Below are 14285 nucleotides of genomic sequence, written 5' to 3'. Positions count from 1 at the left end.
TCTAAAGAAAAGAGGTTTAGTTGACTCACAGTTCAGCATGGCTGGGAGGCCTCAGGAAACTTACAGTCATGGAGGAAAGCAAAGGAGAAGCAGGTACCTCTTCACAGGGTGGCAGGATGGAATGAGTGCAACCAGGGGAAATGTCAGACACTTATAAAACCATCAGATCCATGAGAACAGCACGGGGGAAACCACCTGCATGATCCAATCACTTCCCACAGCATAGGTCCCTCCCGCAACACGTGGGGATTACGGAAATTACAATTCAAGATGAGATTTGGGTGGGGACACAGCCAAACCTTGTCACTCCCCATTCAGACACAGCAGACTCATCTCTCCCAGGACTCTGCACTCCCTGCCCTCTGCCTGACACAACCCTCTCCACCCAGCATCTCAGCCTCACAGAGGCCTGTGCCGGCACCCTGACCTGCCCTCACTGGGCCCAGCCCTGGTCTTGCCCCACCACCTCGACCATCTTTGTGTCTACCACCTGTCTAACTGTTTGCACAAGGAACCAGACCCTGCAGGCTGCCTCCCCCTTCCACGTTTGTAACAAAAGCAAGACTTTCTTAGCCACAGACCCTGCTCCATGTGGCTGTGGGCGCCGAGAGGGTAATCCTAGTCCAGCCCTGGGTGCTGAAACAGGAACCACAACAGGTCCCTTTCCCTTTTCTCCCCAGCCCAAGGCAGGTCTGGGTCTGGGCGTTCAGTGATATTCCGGCCAATTAGGGTGAGGCGAAACCACTGCAGGCGGGTGGGGAAGGGTTTTCTCTGCTGACAAACAGAAAAACAGTCGTTCTTTCTCCAAAATACGTGATCACTGCTACATATGATGCCCTAACAGCTATGACATGAACAAGCCGCAAAGCACCCCAGGAAGAGGAAGACAGCAGAACAGACCAAACAACTACCGCCCCCTCACCCACAACGACGTCTGACAGTTACGTCTTCGAACTGCTGAAATCGTCCAGAACTTCCCTGTCTCTATAGCGTTGAGTGAGAAGTACATTCTGAGACTAGGTAAGTTTGGGGGCTTTCTGTTGGCAGCAAGGTACAACAGTTCTGGGCCTGACGCCCCCCTGGCAGAGTGTAAACCGCAGGAGACGTGGGGCTTCTCCTCTCTTATTCAACGCTATTTCCTCAGTCCCTGGAAGAGGGTTTGAATGTTGTCGACAATCAGTATTTGTGGTGAATGAATGAATGGAAAATAATAAAGGTAAAATCACATGCCGAATCTAAGGAGTTGTCTCCATTTGTTTAATTTCAAGTTCTTTCTGAAACTCCAAGAAGACGGAGCTGCCCCCTTCTGTAGGCAGAAATAGGGAACGGGACAGCCAGAGACTTTTCTTTCTACCGTGAAAGCAGGATGAAGTCCAGGCGGAATGAAACCAGCATCGATGGACGGGAAGAGAGGGGTTATTGTGCTTCTAGCCTATCACAATATTGGATGTTGGCGGGTTCTTCAGGGACAACGTTATAAATGCTGATCTCATAATTTCAGAGCCAGTTTGAGGAGCTCTGGGTTTGACAGCTTAAAGATTTTCATTGGCGTGTGTAAAACAGTGTCTGCCAGCGGTCTCCACCTCTGTTAGAGGGGCCTCACTGGGGGCTGGGGCTGCCCCAACTTATATGCACAGTAAACCAGCCAGAGCTCTAAGAGACGCAGAAACATTGCTTCCAAGAAAGGTTTCTCAGACAACAGTACTCCCTGTACACCTAGGCACCAAGATTAAAAAAATCTTGGTGAAACAGGCATTAGTCAGCTTGAGCCCCTGGAAACCACACAATTTCCCCTACAAATGTCTACTGGTGACACTTGATGACAAATTTGGAAAATAATATAGGAATTATTATATAATTCTCATACCAAAACCTTGAAAAGGTTTGTGTTCTCTTCAAGCCCCGCGGAGCACACGGGTTTACGTTCTCTTCAGGTCCTGCAGAGCACATGGGTTTGAACCAATCCCCCATATCAGCCCCGCAGAAGCCAAGCCTCAGCCGCTGGCCTCAGCACCCCTGTGCAGTGTCGGCTGAGTGGGGTGTCAAGAGCAGACGGTCAGCCAGGGCGACCGGACAGTGGAGCGCCGGCTAGGAAGGCCGACACTCACGCGGCGTCATCCACACTCCCGAAGCAGGACTCCCACAGGCCCAGGCGGTGATGGTGGATATTGATCTTGAGTGAAACAGAGCGTAGTCCCTTGAGCCCCTGGAAATTACACAGTTTCCCCCACAAATGTCTACTGGTGACACTTGATGACAAATGTGGAAAATAATTTAGGAAGCATCCAAATGGTCATGCCTAAGCATTAGAGGTGACATCAGTGGCTACATTTGATAACATTTACGAGATAATATTTTCATAGATTTTAAAACTATTTTTATATAAATTTAGGAAAAATTAAAGTCAAATTCATGTTACAAAGAGCTGCAAACCCGTTTCTACTCACGGTTATACAATTTCCATGAACACACAGCTCTCTTGTTCTTCGGGTGCTACAGTGAAATCCCTCACGTTGCTCCAACTCACACAAAACTCGAGTGAACAAGTTATTTTTGTATTTGAGACTCTCGAATCACTTTCATTGGCCTTGTCTTTAGCACAGTCTCACTTTTTCTAAAAATGATAAAGTCCGGACACACATGTGTGAATACCATAAAAAGCCATCTTGGACAATGGGTTCTTTCAGCTTATGAAATGCTGAGCTCCCTTTGCAAACCAGGAGCAGAAGGAAGTTGCCACTGGTATTTGATGCTGTCCACGTTTCCACCCTGGCACTGGGCCCCAGAGCCACTTCCAGATTCACAGGTGGAGGGCAGAGGAGCTGGTACCTGTGAAGGCAGAAGGTCTGCGCTCTCAGCACACTAGAGGCGGTTTAAGGCCATCCAAGAAACGGTTTCCTCCAACAGCTGAAGCGGAATTTCGCTCTTGTCGCCCAGGCTGGAGTGCAATGGCGGATCTTGGCTCACTGCAAGCTCCGCCTCCTGGGTTCAAGCCATTCTCCTGCCTCAGCCTCCCGAGTAGCTGGGACTACAGGCATTTGCCCCGCGACAGCTAATTTTTGTGTACACACTAGTGATGGGGTTCACTATATTGTCCGGGGTCTCAGACTCTTGACCTCCAGGCGGTCACTGCCCACACCGGCCTCCCAGGAACCTGCCAGAGTTACAGTGAGCCACCACGCCCGGCCCAGCCACTGGCTTATACAGGCACCTCATGCGAAAGAGCAGAGGATCACCCGGCGCTGGGTGATCGCGACTTGGAGTCCCAGACCATCCAGGTGAGGAGGTGCAACAACCCCAGCTGATAGAGGGACTGCGTGTGCGAGTGTGTGGGGAGAGTGTGTGTGTGTTGGTCATGTGTGGAGTGTATGAGTGTGGGCAGAGTGGTAACATGAGGGGTGTGTGTGGGGAGGGCATGGGTATGGGCACCTGTGTGAGTGTGGGGGTGTGTCGGGGGAGTGAGTATGGGTGTGTGTGAGGTGTGTGTGAGTGTGTGGGGGAGTATGTGTGGGTATAAGTGTGTGCGTGTATGAGTGTGGGGGGTGTGTGTGTGTATAGAAGTGTGGGGAGTGTGGGTAGCAGGTGTGTGTGTGAGAGTATGTGTGTGTATGTGGGGGATTGTATGAATTTAGGTGTGAGTGTGTGTGTGTGTGTGTATGGGTGTGGGGGAAGTATGTGAGGGTGGGTGAGTGTGTGGGAGGAAGTGTATGAGGAAGTGTGTGTGTGTGAGAGGGAGGTGTGGTAATGACATAGGTACATATAAGTGTGTGAGAAAGTGTGTGAGTGTGGGTGTTTAGGGGATTGTTTGAGTGTGTGTGGGGGTGTGAGTGTGCATGGCAGTGGGGGAGTGAGTGTGCATGTGTGTGAGTGTGGGTGTTTGGGGGGTATGAGTGTGGGTGTGAGTGCGAGTGTGTGTGTGTGTTTGGGGGGAGTGTGTGAGTGTGTGAGTGTGGGTGTTTGGGGGATTGTATGAGTGTGTGTAAGCAGTGTGTGTGTAGAATTAGAACGTGTGAAGTGTGCAGAATTATGGGTGTTTAAGGGGATGCCTTATGAGTGTGGGTGTGAGTGTGTGTGTGAGAGTGTGTGTGCGTGTGTGTGTGGTGTGTGGGTGTTTGGGGGGATTGTATGAGTGTGGGTGTGAATGTGTCTGTGCTTGAGTGTGTGTGGGGAGAGTGTGTGAGTGTGGTGTGTGTGTGTGTGAGACAGTGTGAGTGTGGGGAGTGTGTGAGTGTGCGTGTGAGTGTGTGTGTGTATGGGGAGTGTGTGTGTGCTGGGTAGTGCGTGTGAGTGTGCATGTGTGTGTGCGTGTGTGTGATGCGTGTGTATGGCATTGGCAGAGTGATGTATGTGTGTATGGGGGTGTGAGACAGTATGTGAGTGTGTGTGTATGGGAGTGTGAGTGTGTGCATTGTGTGGTGATGTGTGTGTATGGGGAGTGTGTGTGAGTGTGTGCGTGTAAAGAATGTCTGCGTGTGCGTGTGTGCGCGATGTGTGTGAATGCGTGTGCGGGAGTGGCGCCGCCGGTAGAATTAATGTATAGAGGTGTGTGAAGTGTGTGTGAATGAGGTATGTGAGAAGTGTGGCAGTGTGCGTGTGGTACGCCAGTGTAGAAGTGTATGTGTATAGAGTAATGTGTGTAAATAATGTATAGAGAGTGTATGAAAAAGTATGCTCACGAGGGAAGTGTGTGTGTGGAGTGAAATGTGTGAGTGTATAGAGGGAAGCCTGTATACCATGTAATACGTCGTGTGTGAAGTATGTAAGAGGGAAGTGTATGCGTGTGTGTGTGTGCGTGAGTGTGTGTGTTTGTGAGTGTGTGTGTAGAGGGAGTGTGTGTGTGTGAGTGTGTAGGGGGAGTGTGTGAGTGTGTATGGAGGAGTGTGTGAGTGTGTGTGAGGTGTGTGAAGTGTGTGTGTGTGAGTGTGCGTGTGTGTGAGTATGTGTGTGGGGGAGTGTGAGGTGTGTGAGAGGTGTGTATAGAGTGTGTGAGTGTGTGTGGTGTGTGAGTGTGTGTGTGTGTGGTACCTGCGTGTGTGTGTGAAGTCTGCGTGAGTGTGTGCATGTGTGTGTGTGTGTGCGTGAGAGTGTGTGTGTGTGTGAGGGAGTGTGTGAGCGTGTGTGAGTGTGCATGCACGTCGGGGATGTGAGGGTTCTGCTTTCCTGGCTTTCACACCCCAAAGCCTCCCGTGGTGCGGAGGAGTGGAGTCTGACCTATTGCTGTGGGAATGGGCTTCCAGTGTCCACCCAGGGGCACACCAAAATACCCGATGGAGGGTGGCACTGCACTGGCTTGTAGGAGCCGCCCGTCTCGCCTGCTCAGAAGTCCACGTTGTCATTCTTAGACTGCCCAGCCTCCAGGAGCAGGGCTGGTGCTCTTGGTCACAGGATGACACTGCGGGGAAGAAGAAGGCAAAAGGTGAGCAGGATCCAGGGATGTCGTCCCACATGCAGAGCTCCTGGGAGGCCACAGAGAACTGCCAAGAACGGTGTGGTCCTCCTTCACCCCGGGGGCAGGAGGGCCTGCCAGCGTCGGGGCACAGCGGGAGAGGCGGAAGCTCATGGGGAAGCTCACGCGGCTCCAATTCCCGCAGCCTGGTGTGCTGCTGTGATCCTGGAACTGTCAACAGCATCCCCACGCGACGGACATTCCTGCTCAACACGCAGCACAGCTCACAAGTCAGCATGGGCAGTCGCCTGGGAGAGGGAATCCACGAGCAGTTCTGACGCCCGCAGGACTCCTGAATGTGACCAGGCAGAACAAGCCCTGTGGCTGGAAGGTCTTCTCTGCTCCCTGCTCTGAGCCACCTGTCATTGAGGCTGGAGACTCCTCAGAGCGGGCCCCAGGGCAAGGTCGTGTTTAGACTCCGAGGCTCCCTGTGTGATCCCTCTGCCCTCATTCTCAACATACGGTTCATCGCCCCCGCTAAGCCCCAAACGAGAGGATGACTTGGAAGAAAATCCACTCTCTCACCTGGGGCCTCCCCAAGGTCTGACTTAGGTCTAAGCAGAACAGGTGCAGGCTATCTAAAAGTTGTTCAGCCCCAGATCGTGAGAATTTCCACTGCACTATTTCCAAACCAAGCTTTGTTACTGAAAACTGGTAAAGAATAATAATGAGAGGTATTCATACTCAGCCTGTGAACCAGGCATTGTGCTACATGAATACTGAACTCACTCACATGCAAATAAAACAATGACAAAAATTCTAGGACCTCACATTGCCATGTGCAAAGGTTGGTCTCTTTTGGTTAATAAACTCAGTTTCTCCTTGTGTTTAGGTATGTATGTCTGACATCCATCTTCTGCCCGAAATAGTTAAGCCAGGAATACCTGAGAATGAGTGCGTGCTGGCAACCCCCTCCTGACTGGCCCTCACTAGGGGGAGAGCGGTAGCATCTAGGAATGAAAGACCATGTGACCTATTGGTGGCTGCAGCAGGAACACGCAGGTGGAGCGGCAGGGGCAGCCTCTCTGCTCAGCCTGAAGGGAACTCGGGCTGGGACGTCACGAATCTCTCCTAGTGGAAGTGATTTTCCACAAATGGTGCTTTAAGACTGCTTTGAAGCTGATTAGCTACAGTGTATAGTTTATAGGGCTTTTATGACCCTAAAGGGGATATCAGACAGGTGGGACACATTAGGAAGCTGATAAGAGCTGCTCAGCACCGCCAAAGCTGGTGTGGTAAGTCCATATCACAGCTCAGCACAAAGGATTGTTCTGGGGATTAAAAGCGATTATCGGTGCATTGTGGCAGATTGACACAGTTCCACAAATGTTAGCTATTGCTTTGATGATTTTTCCAATGCTAAAAGGATGCCTGGCTTATAACAGGCACTCAATAATTTTCTTTTGAGATAATAAATAATTGTGATGGTATTAATGGAAACCACCCTGATTTTAGCATATCTAGCAACTCTGTTTAACATCTGAGGATAATCAGATACATAATTTTATGATTAGTCCATTACTGACTATATTACCAAATGCTACTATTAGATTTTGTAAAAGCATATACGTTTTGTGTCTTCACTGCAAGAACGTAAAAACAAATGTTACCTTTTGGACTCTCCCCTATAGTTCTATTCCAAAGTGACTAACAATCACTCTCCCCTGGTGATCTCATACGCTGTACTCAGACACTTGAAAGAGAGGATGATAAACATTAAAGTGAAGTCATCGTGTCTGCTCAGATCAACATTTTTTTGAATGAGCCCAGAACTCACGGGTCATTCAAATCTCACAATAGGTGCTCAAAATCCGTTTAATGAACAAGAGAAGAAGCAGAAAGAAATCTGTCAATGACTGAAGTTTCATGATTCTGTCTTATAAGTTCTGTACTTTTTTGTGGGCTCCAGGTTTTGCTCAGCAAATGCACAGGTGAATCAATAAAACCCACCTCTGGGTTATAGTAAAGAGGCTTTTGCCCCAACGATAACAAGGAAACTGGTAAGAAAAAAAAAGGACAATGATTTGCATTTCTCTCTGAATTGCTCAGTAAGTTATTTTAGGTCATGGAAGAAACTGAGAACAGAAGGCGCTTAAATGTTTCTGGAGGCGAAAGTTGTCCAGAACCTTCAGGAGCATTATGAAAGGCCACTTCAATGGAACCTGCATCTCTCCAGAAGAAGGTTGATGATGAAAGGAAACCCTCCAGCAGCAATTCCTGGAAACTCAGCACCGCTGCGGTTCAATGGTGGCGCCCGTCTTCTCTCCTCCAGTAAGCAATTCCTGAAACTCAGCACCGCCTGTTCACGGTCTTGTCTGCTATCCTTCCAGCACCCTTGAAACTCAGGCACTCCGCCTGTGTATGCTTCTTCAGAAATTTTATTAGTGCACAGAATTTATGGTGTGATGATCCAGACACGAGACACTTTCTGTGCTCTATCCAGGGACATGCTGCATCTATAGAAATCATTCTCGAAAATTCTTGATACCTCTCTCGAGGATTTTATGTGATATTTGAAAGCTTATCATAAGCAAAATAAGATGGATTAAGTCAACCTCTTAAAATTTGATGAGCATGATATAAAATATCAAAGGTATTATAGCAGAGTCAGAAGAAACCTTGTGTTTGTTTATATAAACATCGTGGTTGATGAAGGCTGTTAACCCATGCAGTTTTATCTGATAAACCTGGCTCCATGAGGGAACTTCAAACTCACTGGAGAAATGCAATTCCATTTTCTTTTAGTAAGGGCCACAATGGAGGCAGAAGATCTTTAAACAAACCGATGATGGCCCTTGGGAAGAGAAGGCCACAGAACATAATTTCCACATGTGACAGTCACCTCCCCCCGGGACATCCCAGAATGCAGCGTTCTGCAGGCAGAGCTGACTGGAGTGGTTCTCTCTGGCAGGAAACAAGTCCTTGTTCTATAAAGGACTTAATCATGCCGGTAGAGGGAGGGAGGAGGGGTGAATCCGCACATGACAGGTCCTGTGTCACGACAGCACAGGAGATTTCCGTCCTGGGAGGCGCACGGGGCAGTGACTCCAGCAAGGAGCTCAAGGAGGAGGAGCTCAGCGATCCTCTAGAAAAATGCCCTTGAGGCCTTGGGAAGCATTAACGGTGCAGGAAAAAGGGAACTGAGTGACTCTGAAGACTGAGAGAAGCAGGATGGCAAGGGCAGAGACAGGGAAATAGGGAAGGAGAGGCTGTTCCCAGGATCGTGGTGGAGTCACCGGCGGGACCACACAAGGACCACGGGGTGCATTATACCGAGGTGGGAATGTGGAGACACTTGGCTCTGTTAAGTGGGGACAGGGAACCAAAGTTAAAGTTTTCAACTAATCATATTACTATTAAGTTATGGTTGATTCTAGATGAAGCAGGCTAAGCTTCCAAAAATGACCATGGATAGAGAAAAATAAAGCTAGAAATTCTGGAAATAATTCAGAAAAAAAATAGTAATAATGAATGATTACAAAATCCCTATTGCAATATTCCATTTTAGTATATTAGATGAAAATATGTCACTTTTTTTCCTATTCAGAAGGCCCTTAACTACATCATTTTCTCATATAATAAATTTTGAGGAGTTAATATATAAAGAAAAAATAATCTGAAAGAAAAAAACACAAATAGAAGCAATTCCGATATGAGGGCATTCAAGAGACTGACTTTAAATGCACACACACATACATATATATAATATATATTACTTATAGTATTATTATATTAATTATATGTTATATGAACAATATAGAATATGTATAATTTATTATTCTCCCAAATTACAACATTTTTAACCAAAGAATAGCCTTCCATTTAGTGGATTAAGTTCATTCTCACTCAAAGCTTTGACTTTGCCTCAATCTGAAGGTTTCTGCTGTTGCCACAGAGTCAGTGACACCTGCTGGTCCTCAGAACCCATAAGGAAATGTATTAATTCTGCAGTATAAGTTCTGTAATAATTCTGTAGTATAAATATGATTGCATGGTGCGTTCTTTCATAGCTAGTTCTATTGCGTGGTTTGTGCTTTTCTAGTTCCACCAGCATTGCCTGTGTGCTCCCTGCCCTGACTGCTGTCTGAGGCTCAGATCCCTGGCCTGCAGGCCTGTGGGCCTCATCCTGAACACACTCCCGAAAAGTAATTAGCACATTGGAGACAGTCTTCCTCCATATTGTCCCATTAAATATTAGGCTAGAAACATGATTCCAATTCCAATTTACTTCTATAAATGTTGTTTTATAGAAACACAATTTCAATTCCAATTTACTTCTATAAATTCTAACTTTACCAGAAATATGATTTCAATTTCACTTCTATAAATTTTAAGTTTTATAGAAACATGATTCCCATTCCAAATTAATTCTATAAATTTTAAGTTTTATAACCATGTAACAACTTTTTTTTTAATTTGTAGAAAGCTACCTTTGTAAAGTTGGTAGAAGGTCTATTAAAAAAATATGAGTTCATTTCCCAAACTAGCATTAGATGCTTGTGAGTTATAATGTGTCTGACAGTTTGTTCAAATAATCTGACAACCAAGTGGAGTTTTTAGATGATAATAAGCGGCTGCCAGACATTTATGAACATTAAAAAAAACTCTTACATAATTACCTCATTAAATGAAGTCTACTTGATTCAATATGACGATGTCTGAAACATTTTTATAGGAAGCAAGAACAAATCACATCCATTCTAAAAATGAAATCTCCATATTTGGCCATATTTCAAGAAATCGCATGCTGCAGATGTACGTTTTTTGGCAAGCTCACACCCTTAAGAACTTTGCATTAACATTTGGAGAGTTATTGCTCAACTTCCAGCAGGCACAGGATCCCGTGAAGCTCTTGAAAACCAGAAGTACTTGAAAGTGTCAATTTGACCACCACCAGGCCGGCTGCCCCTGAACTAATGCCACACCTGACCACCACCAGGCCGGCTGCTCCCTAAACTAATGCCACACCTGATCACCACCAGGCCGGCTGCTCCCTAAACTAATGCCACACCTGACCACCACCAGGCCGGCTGCCCCTAAACTAATGCCACAGAGACAGAACCCGCAGGCTGCCTCTGCCCAGTTCCAGCTTTTCCATGTCCCCCTGAGCTATCCGTGCACTGGCCTGGATGCCTCCCCTGGCCCTGAGTGTGCCACACAGCTCTGCTGCTGTTTTGTTTTGGGCTGTCGAGCCCATTGCTGGCGGCTGCGTGGTTGACTGGATGTCACTGCTGTTATTGTCAAGGGACTCTGAATCCCTTTTCTCCACATCCAGTCTGCTCCGGGAATACGATGCTGTCCCAGACATACCTTGTTTTTAAAGAAAAGCATACAACATTGTTATTTAGTAGCAGCCAACACCTTAAGAGTTCTTCAGGAATTATTACAAGTATTGAAATTGTGCCCACCCATTACCCTAATGGGCCTTAACTATTAAAGAAATGAACATCATAGTGACATTAATTCACGTCTAGTTTAGGTTGGTGGGTGCTGTTTTCTGTTACTCCCATCTTCTTATTTACTCCTTTTTTTTTTTTTTTTTTTGAGACGAAGCCCACAGGCTGGAGTGCAGTGGCATGATCTCGGCTCACTGCAACTTCCACCTCCTGGGTTCAAGTGATTCTCCTGCTTTAGTCTTCAGAGTAGCTGAGACTGCAGGGACACACCACCACGCCCAGCTAATTTTTTGTATTTTTTAGTAGAGAAGAGGTTTCACCATGTTGGTCAGGCTGGTCTCGAACTCCTGGCCTCAAGTGATCCACCCTTGACCTCCCAAAGTTCTGAGATTACAGGCATGAGCCACCACACCCAGCCAGTATTTACTTCTATGTTAAGCAAATTTAATGTTCAAAGTCAAAGAGTTTGTATTTAAGTCTGTAGTAGTCATTCCAAAAATATGGCAGGTTGCACAGTGCGAAATGGGGAAAATAAAACAAGAGGAGAAGAAATAGGTTGTCTCAGTTCAGCCCCAGCCTGGCCACTCAGCTCCAATCCTGTAATGTAAATGCTGGGAGTCACTTGTCACACAGAATCTGCACTGGTCAAATGTTTGTGCCCCCTCAAAATTCCTGTGTTGAAATCTTTTCTCCCAAGCTGATGGCATTTGGAGGTGCGGCCTTGGAGCCCTCAGGAATGAGATGAGCCTTTAGAAAAGAGGCTCCAGCTGGGTGCGGTGGCTCACGCCTGTAGTCCTAGCACTTTGGAGGCCAAGGCGGGTGGATCACCTGAGGTCAGGAGTTCGAGATAAGCCTGACAAATATGGTGAAACCCTGTCTCTAGTAAAAATACAAAAATTAGCCAGGCGTGGTGGCGTGCACCTGTAGTCCCAGCTACTCGGGAGGCCGAGACAGGAGAATTGCTTGAACCCGGGAGGCAGAGGTTGCAGTGAGCCGAGATCACGCCACTGCACTCCAGCCTGGGTGACAGAGCGAGACTTTGTCTCAAAAAATAAATAAATAAATAAATAAGGTCGGGGGGCTCCAGGGATCTGGTTTGTTCCCTTCACCATGTGAGGAAACAAGAGGACACCGCTTACGAACCAGAACATGAATCACCCCCAGCCCTCACCCCACCACCAAATCTGCCAGTGCCTGGATCTTGGACTTGCAGCCTCCAGAGCTGAGAGGAATGAATTTCTGTTGTTTATAAGCCACCCAGTGGAAGGGATTTTGTCACGGCAGTCCAAACAGACTAAGATGGTTGAAAGGAAAGGAAATCTCAGGACCCCAAAGTCATGAAAGCAAAGGGAAGTCAAGCCAGGAACTGTGTTTGGCAAACCTGCCTCTCAGTTTATTCCTGAATAAGAGGGCTACAAAGGTAAAAAAGCTACAGACCTCCCTCACTGTTTGCCTGCAGGAAATTCCCGTGAACCAAGGACAGACAGAACTCAGTCATCCCTCTGCAGCTCACCGGAGACAGGCGCAGATCTGACAGCTTCCTCCACCCTATTGCCTCACTGAGCCAGACTAAGGCAGAAGTGACTGTTTCTCTATCCTTCTCTCAGATGTACATTGTATAGTCAATGGAAGGCTCATCAGAGACTCAAAAGAACGCAACCATTTGTCTCATATCTACTTAAGAAGTTGTCCTGCCTTTCTGGACTGAACCAATGTACCTCTTACACATACCAATTTGATGTCTCATGTATGAAACTAACTGTGCCCCAACTACCTTGGGCACGTGTCATTAGGGCCTCCTGAGGGCATGTCATGGGCACATCCACACCCTTGGCAAAATAAACTTTCTTTTTTATTTTTATTTTTTATTTTGAGACGGAGTCTCGCTCTGTCGCCCAGGCTGGAGTGCAGTGGCGCGATCTCAGCTCACTGCAAGCTCATTCTCCCGGGTTCACGCCATTCTCCTGCCTCAGCCTCCTGAGTAGCTGGGACTACAGGCACCCACCACCATGCCCGGCTAATTTTCTGTACTTTTAGTAGAGATGGGGTTTCACTGTGTTAGTCAGGATGGTCTTGATCTCCTGACCTCGTGATCCACCCTCCTTGGCCTCCCAAAGTGCTGGGATTACAGGCGTGAGCCACTGCACCCGGCCAAAATAAACTTTCTAAATGGACTGAGACCTGTCTCAGATACTTTGGGTTCACAACAGTATCAAACCTGTCTAATTGCCTGACAAGGTGGGCAGGAGGAGTTAGTGGAAGAATATATGAGTGTATTTAGAAAGAAAGATAAAGCATTTTGCAAAATTGAAAGGACTTTTTAAAATACTACAAATCATAACCAACAATTCTTTTAGACATTGCAATAGCCTTATACCCTAAATGCAAATGTTTTCAGCTGTAGCAAAACTATCAGTCTTCAGACAAGTAAATTTAGCTGCTCATTTTTATTAAGTACTTCATTAATCAAATAGCAAAACTCTTGGTAGACTAGGTGTAGAGAAAAGCCTTCTCTGTCTGATAAAGAGCATACTTTAAAGAGTCTACAGCTAACATCATATTTAATGACAAAAGACTGAACATTTTCACTTTTAGATTAGTAATAATCTCACTACTTTTTTATATTTACAAAGAAAAAGCTGCTAAAATTAACAAGTGAAGATGACAAAGTCCCAAGATACAAGGCCAATCTACAAAAACTACTTCTATTTTTATATACTGCTAATGAATAATTGGAAAATTTAAAAAATAAATGTCATTTGCTATAGTATCAAAAACATAAAAGTGCATAGAAATAATTTTATCAAAGATGTACAATACATGGAAAACTAAAAGCATTGCTGAAAAAATCAGAACACCTCAATAAATAAAGAGATGTACCATGTTAATGGATGAGCAGACTCAGAAATACTTTAATTCCCCCCAATTTGATTGGTGGATCCCACATAATTCCTATCAAAATCCTAGGAAGTTCTATAATAGAAACTGACGTTATGGTTCTAAAATGTATAGGAAAATGCGAAAAAAAACATATTCAAAGCTTTCTTCTGAAAGAACAGTGTTGGGGGACTAATATTACTATACTTGAAAAATCATTATAAAGCCAGTAATCTAGACCAGATGTTAGCAGAAAAAGGATAGCTAAGTAGATGAGTGGAAAATAATAAAAAGTTTATAAGTTTATAAAGTTTATAATTGAATAAAAAAAGTATATACTTTTGAAATATATGTAAATATATGTATATGTTCAATTGATATTTGATGAGGCACTAAAACAATTCAGTAAGAAGGGAAAGCCTTCTCAACAAATAGTTCTAGAACAATGAGATAGCTACATGACAATTAAAGATGGAAAAGCCTAACTCACCACACACATAAATTTATTTGAGATAAATTAGAGATCTAAACATAAAACCTAAAAATATAAAGACCCTAAAAGAAAA

The 14285-nt window shown here is 45.7% G+C and overlaps 1 protein-coding gene across 1 annotated transcript in view; it reads right to left on the bottom strand.

Annotated features, from left to right (window-relative positions):
- The window catches only part of SMOC2 (SPARC related modular calcium binding 2), a 215192-nt gene that overhangs the window by 63229 nt on the left and 137678 nt on the right, over positions 1-14285 (bottom strand). The window contains exons 8-10 of the mRNA XM_031667620.1: positions 5257-5392; positions 2653-2829; positions 923-1079 (exon numbers count right to left, since the gene is read on the bottom strand). Coding sequence (XP_031523480.1) covers positions 923-1079; positions 2653-2829; positions 5257-5392 — 470 coding nt within the window. The remainder of the gene's footprint in view (positions 1-922; positions 1080-2652; positions 2830-5256; positions 5393-14285) is intronic.

This window comes from Papio anubis, chromosome 6, assembly GCF_008728515.1.
Source record: "Papio anubis isolate 15944 chromosome 6, Panubis1.0, whole genome shotgun sequence".
NCBI lineage: Eukaryota > Metazoa > Chordata > Mammalia > Primates > Cercopithecidae > Papio > Papio anubis.
Note: the sequence above shows the minus strand (reverse complement) of the source record. Positions and strands in the feature narration are given on the sequence as shown.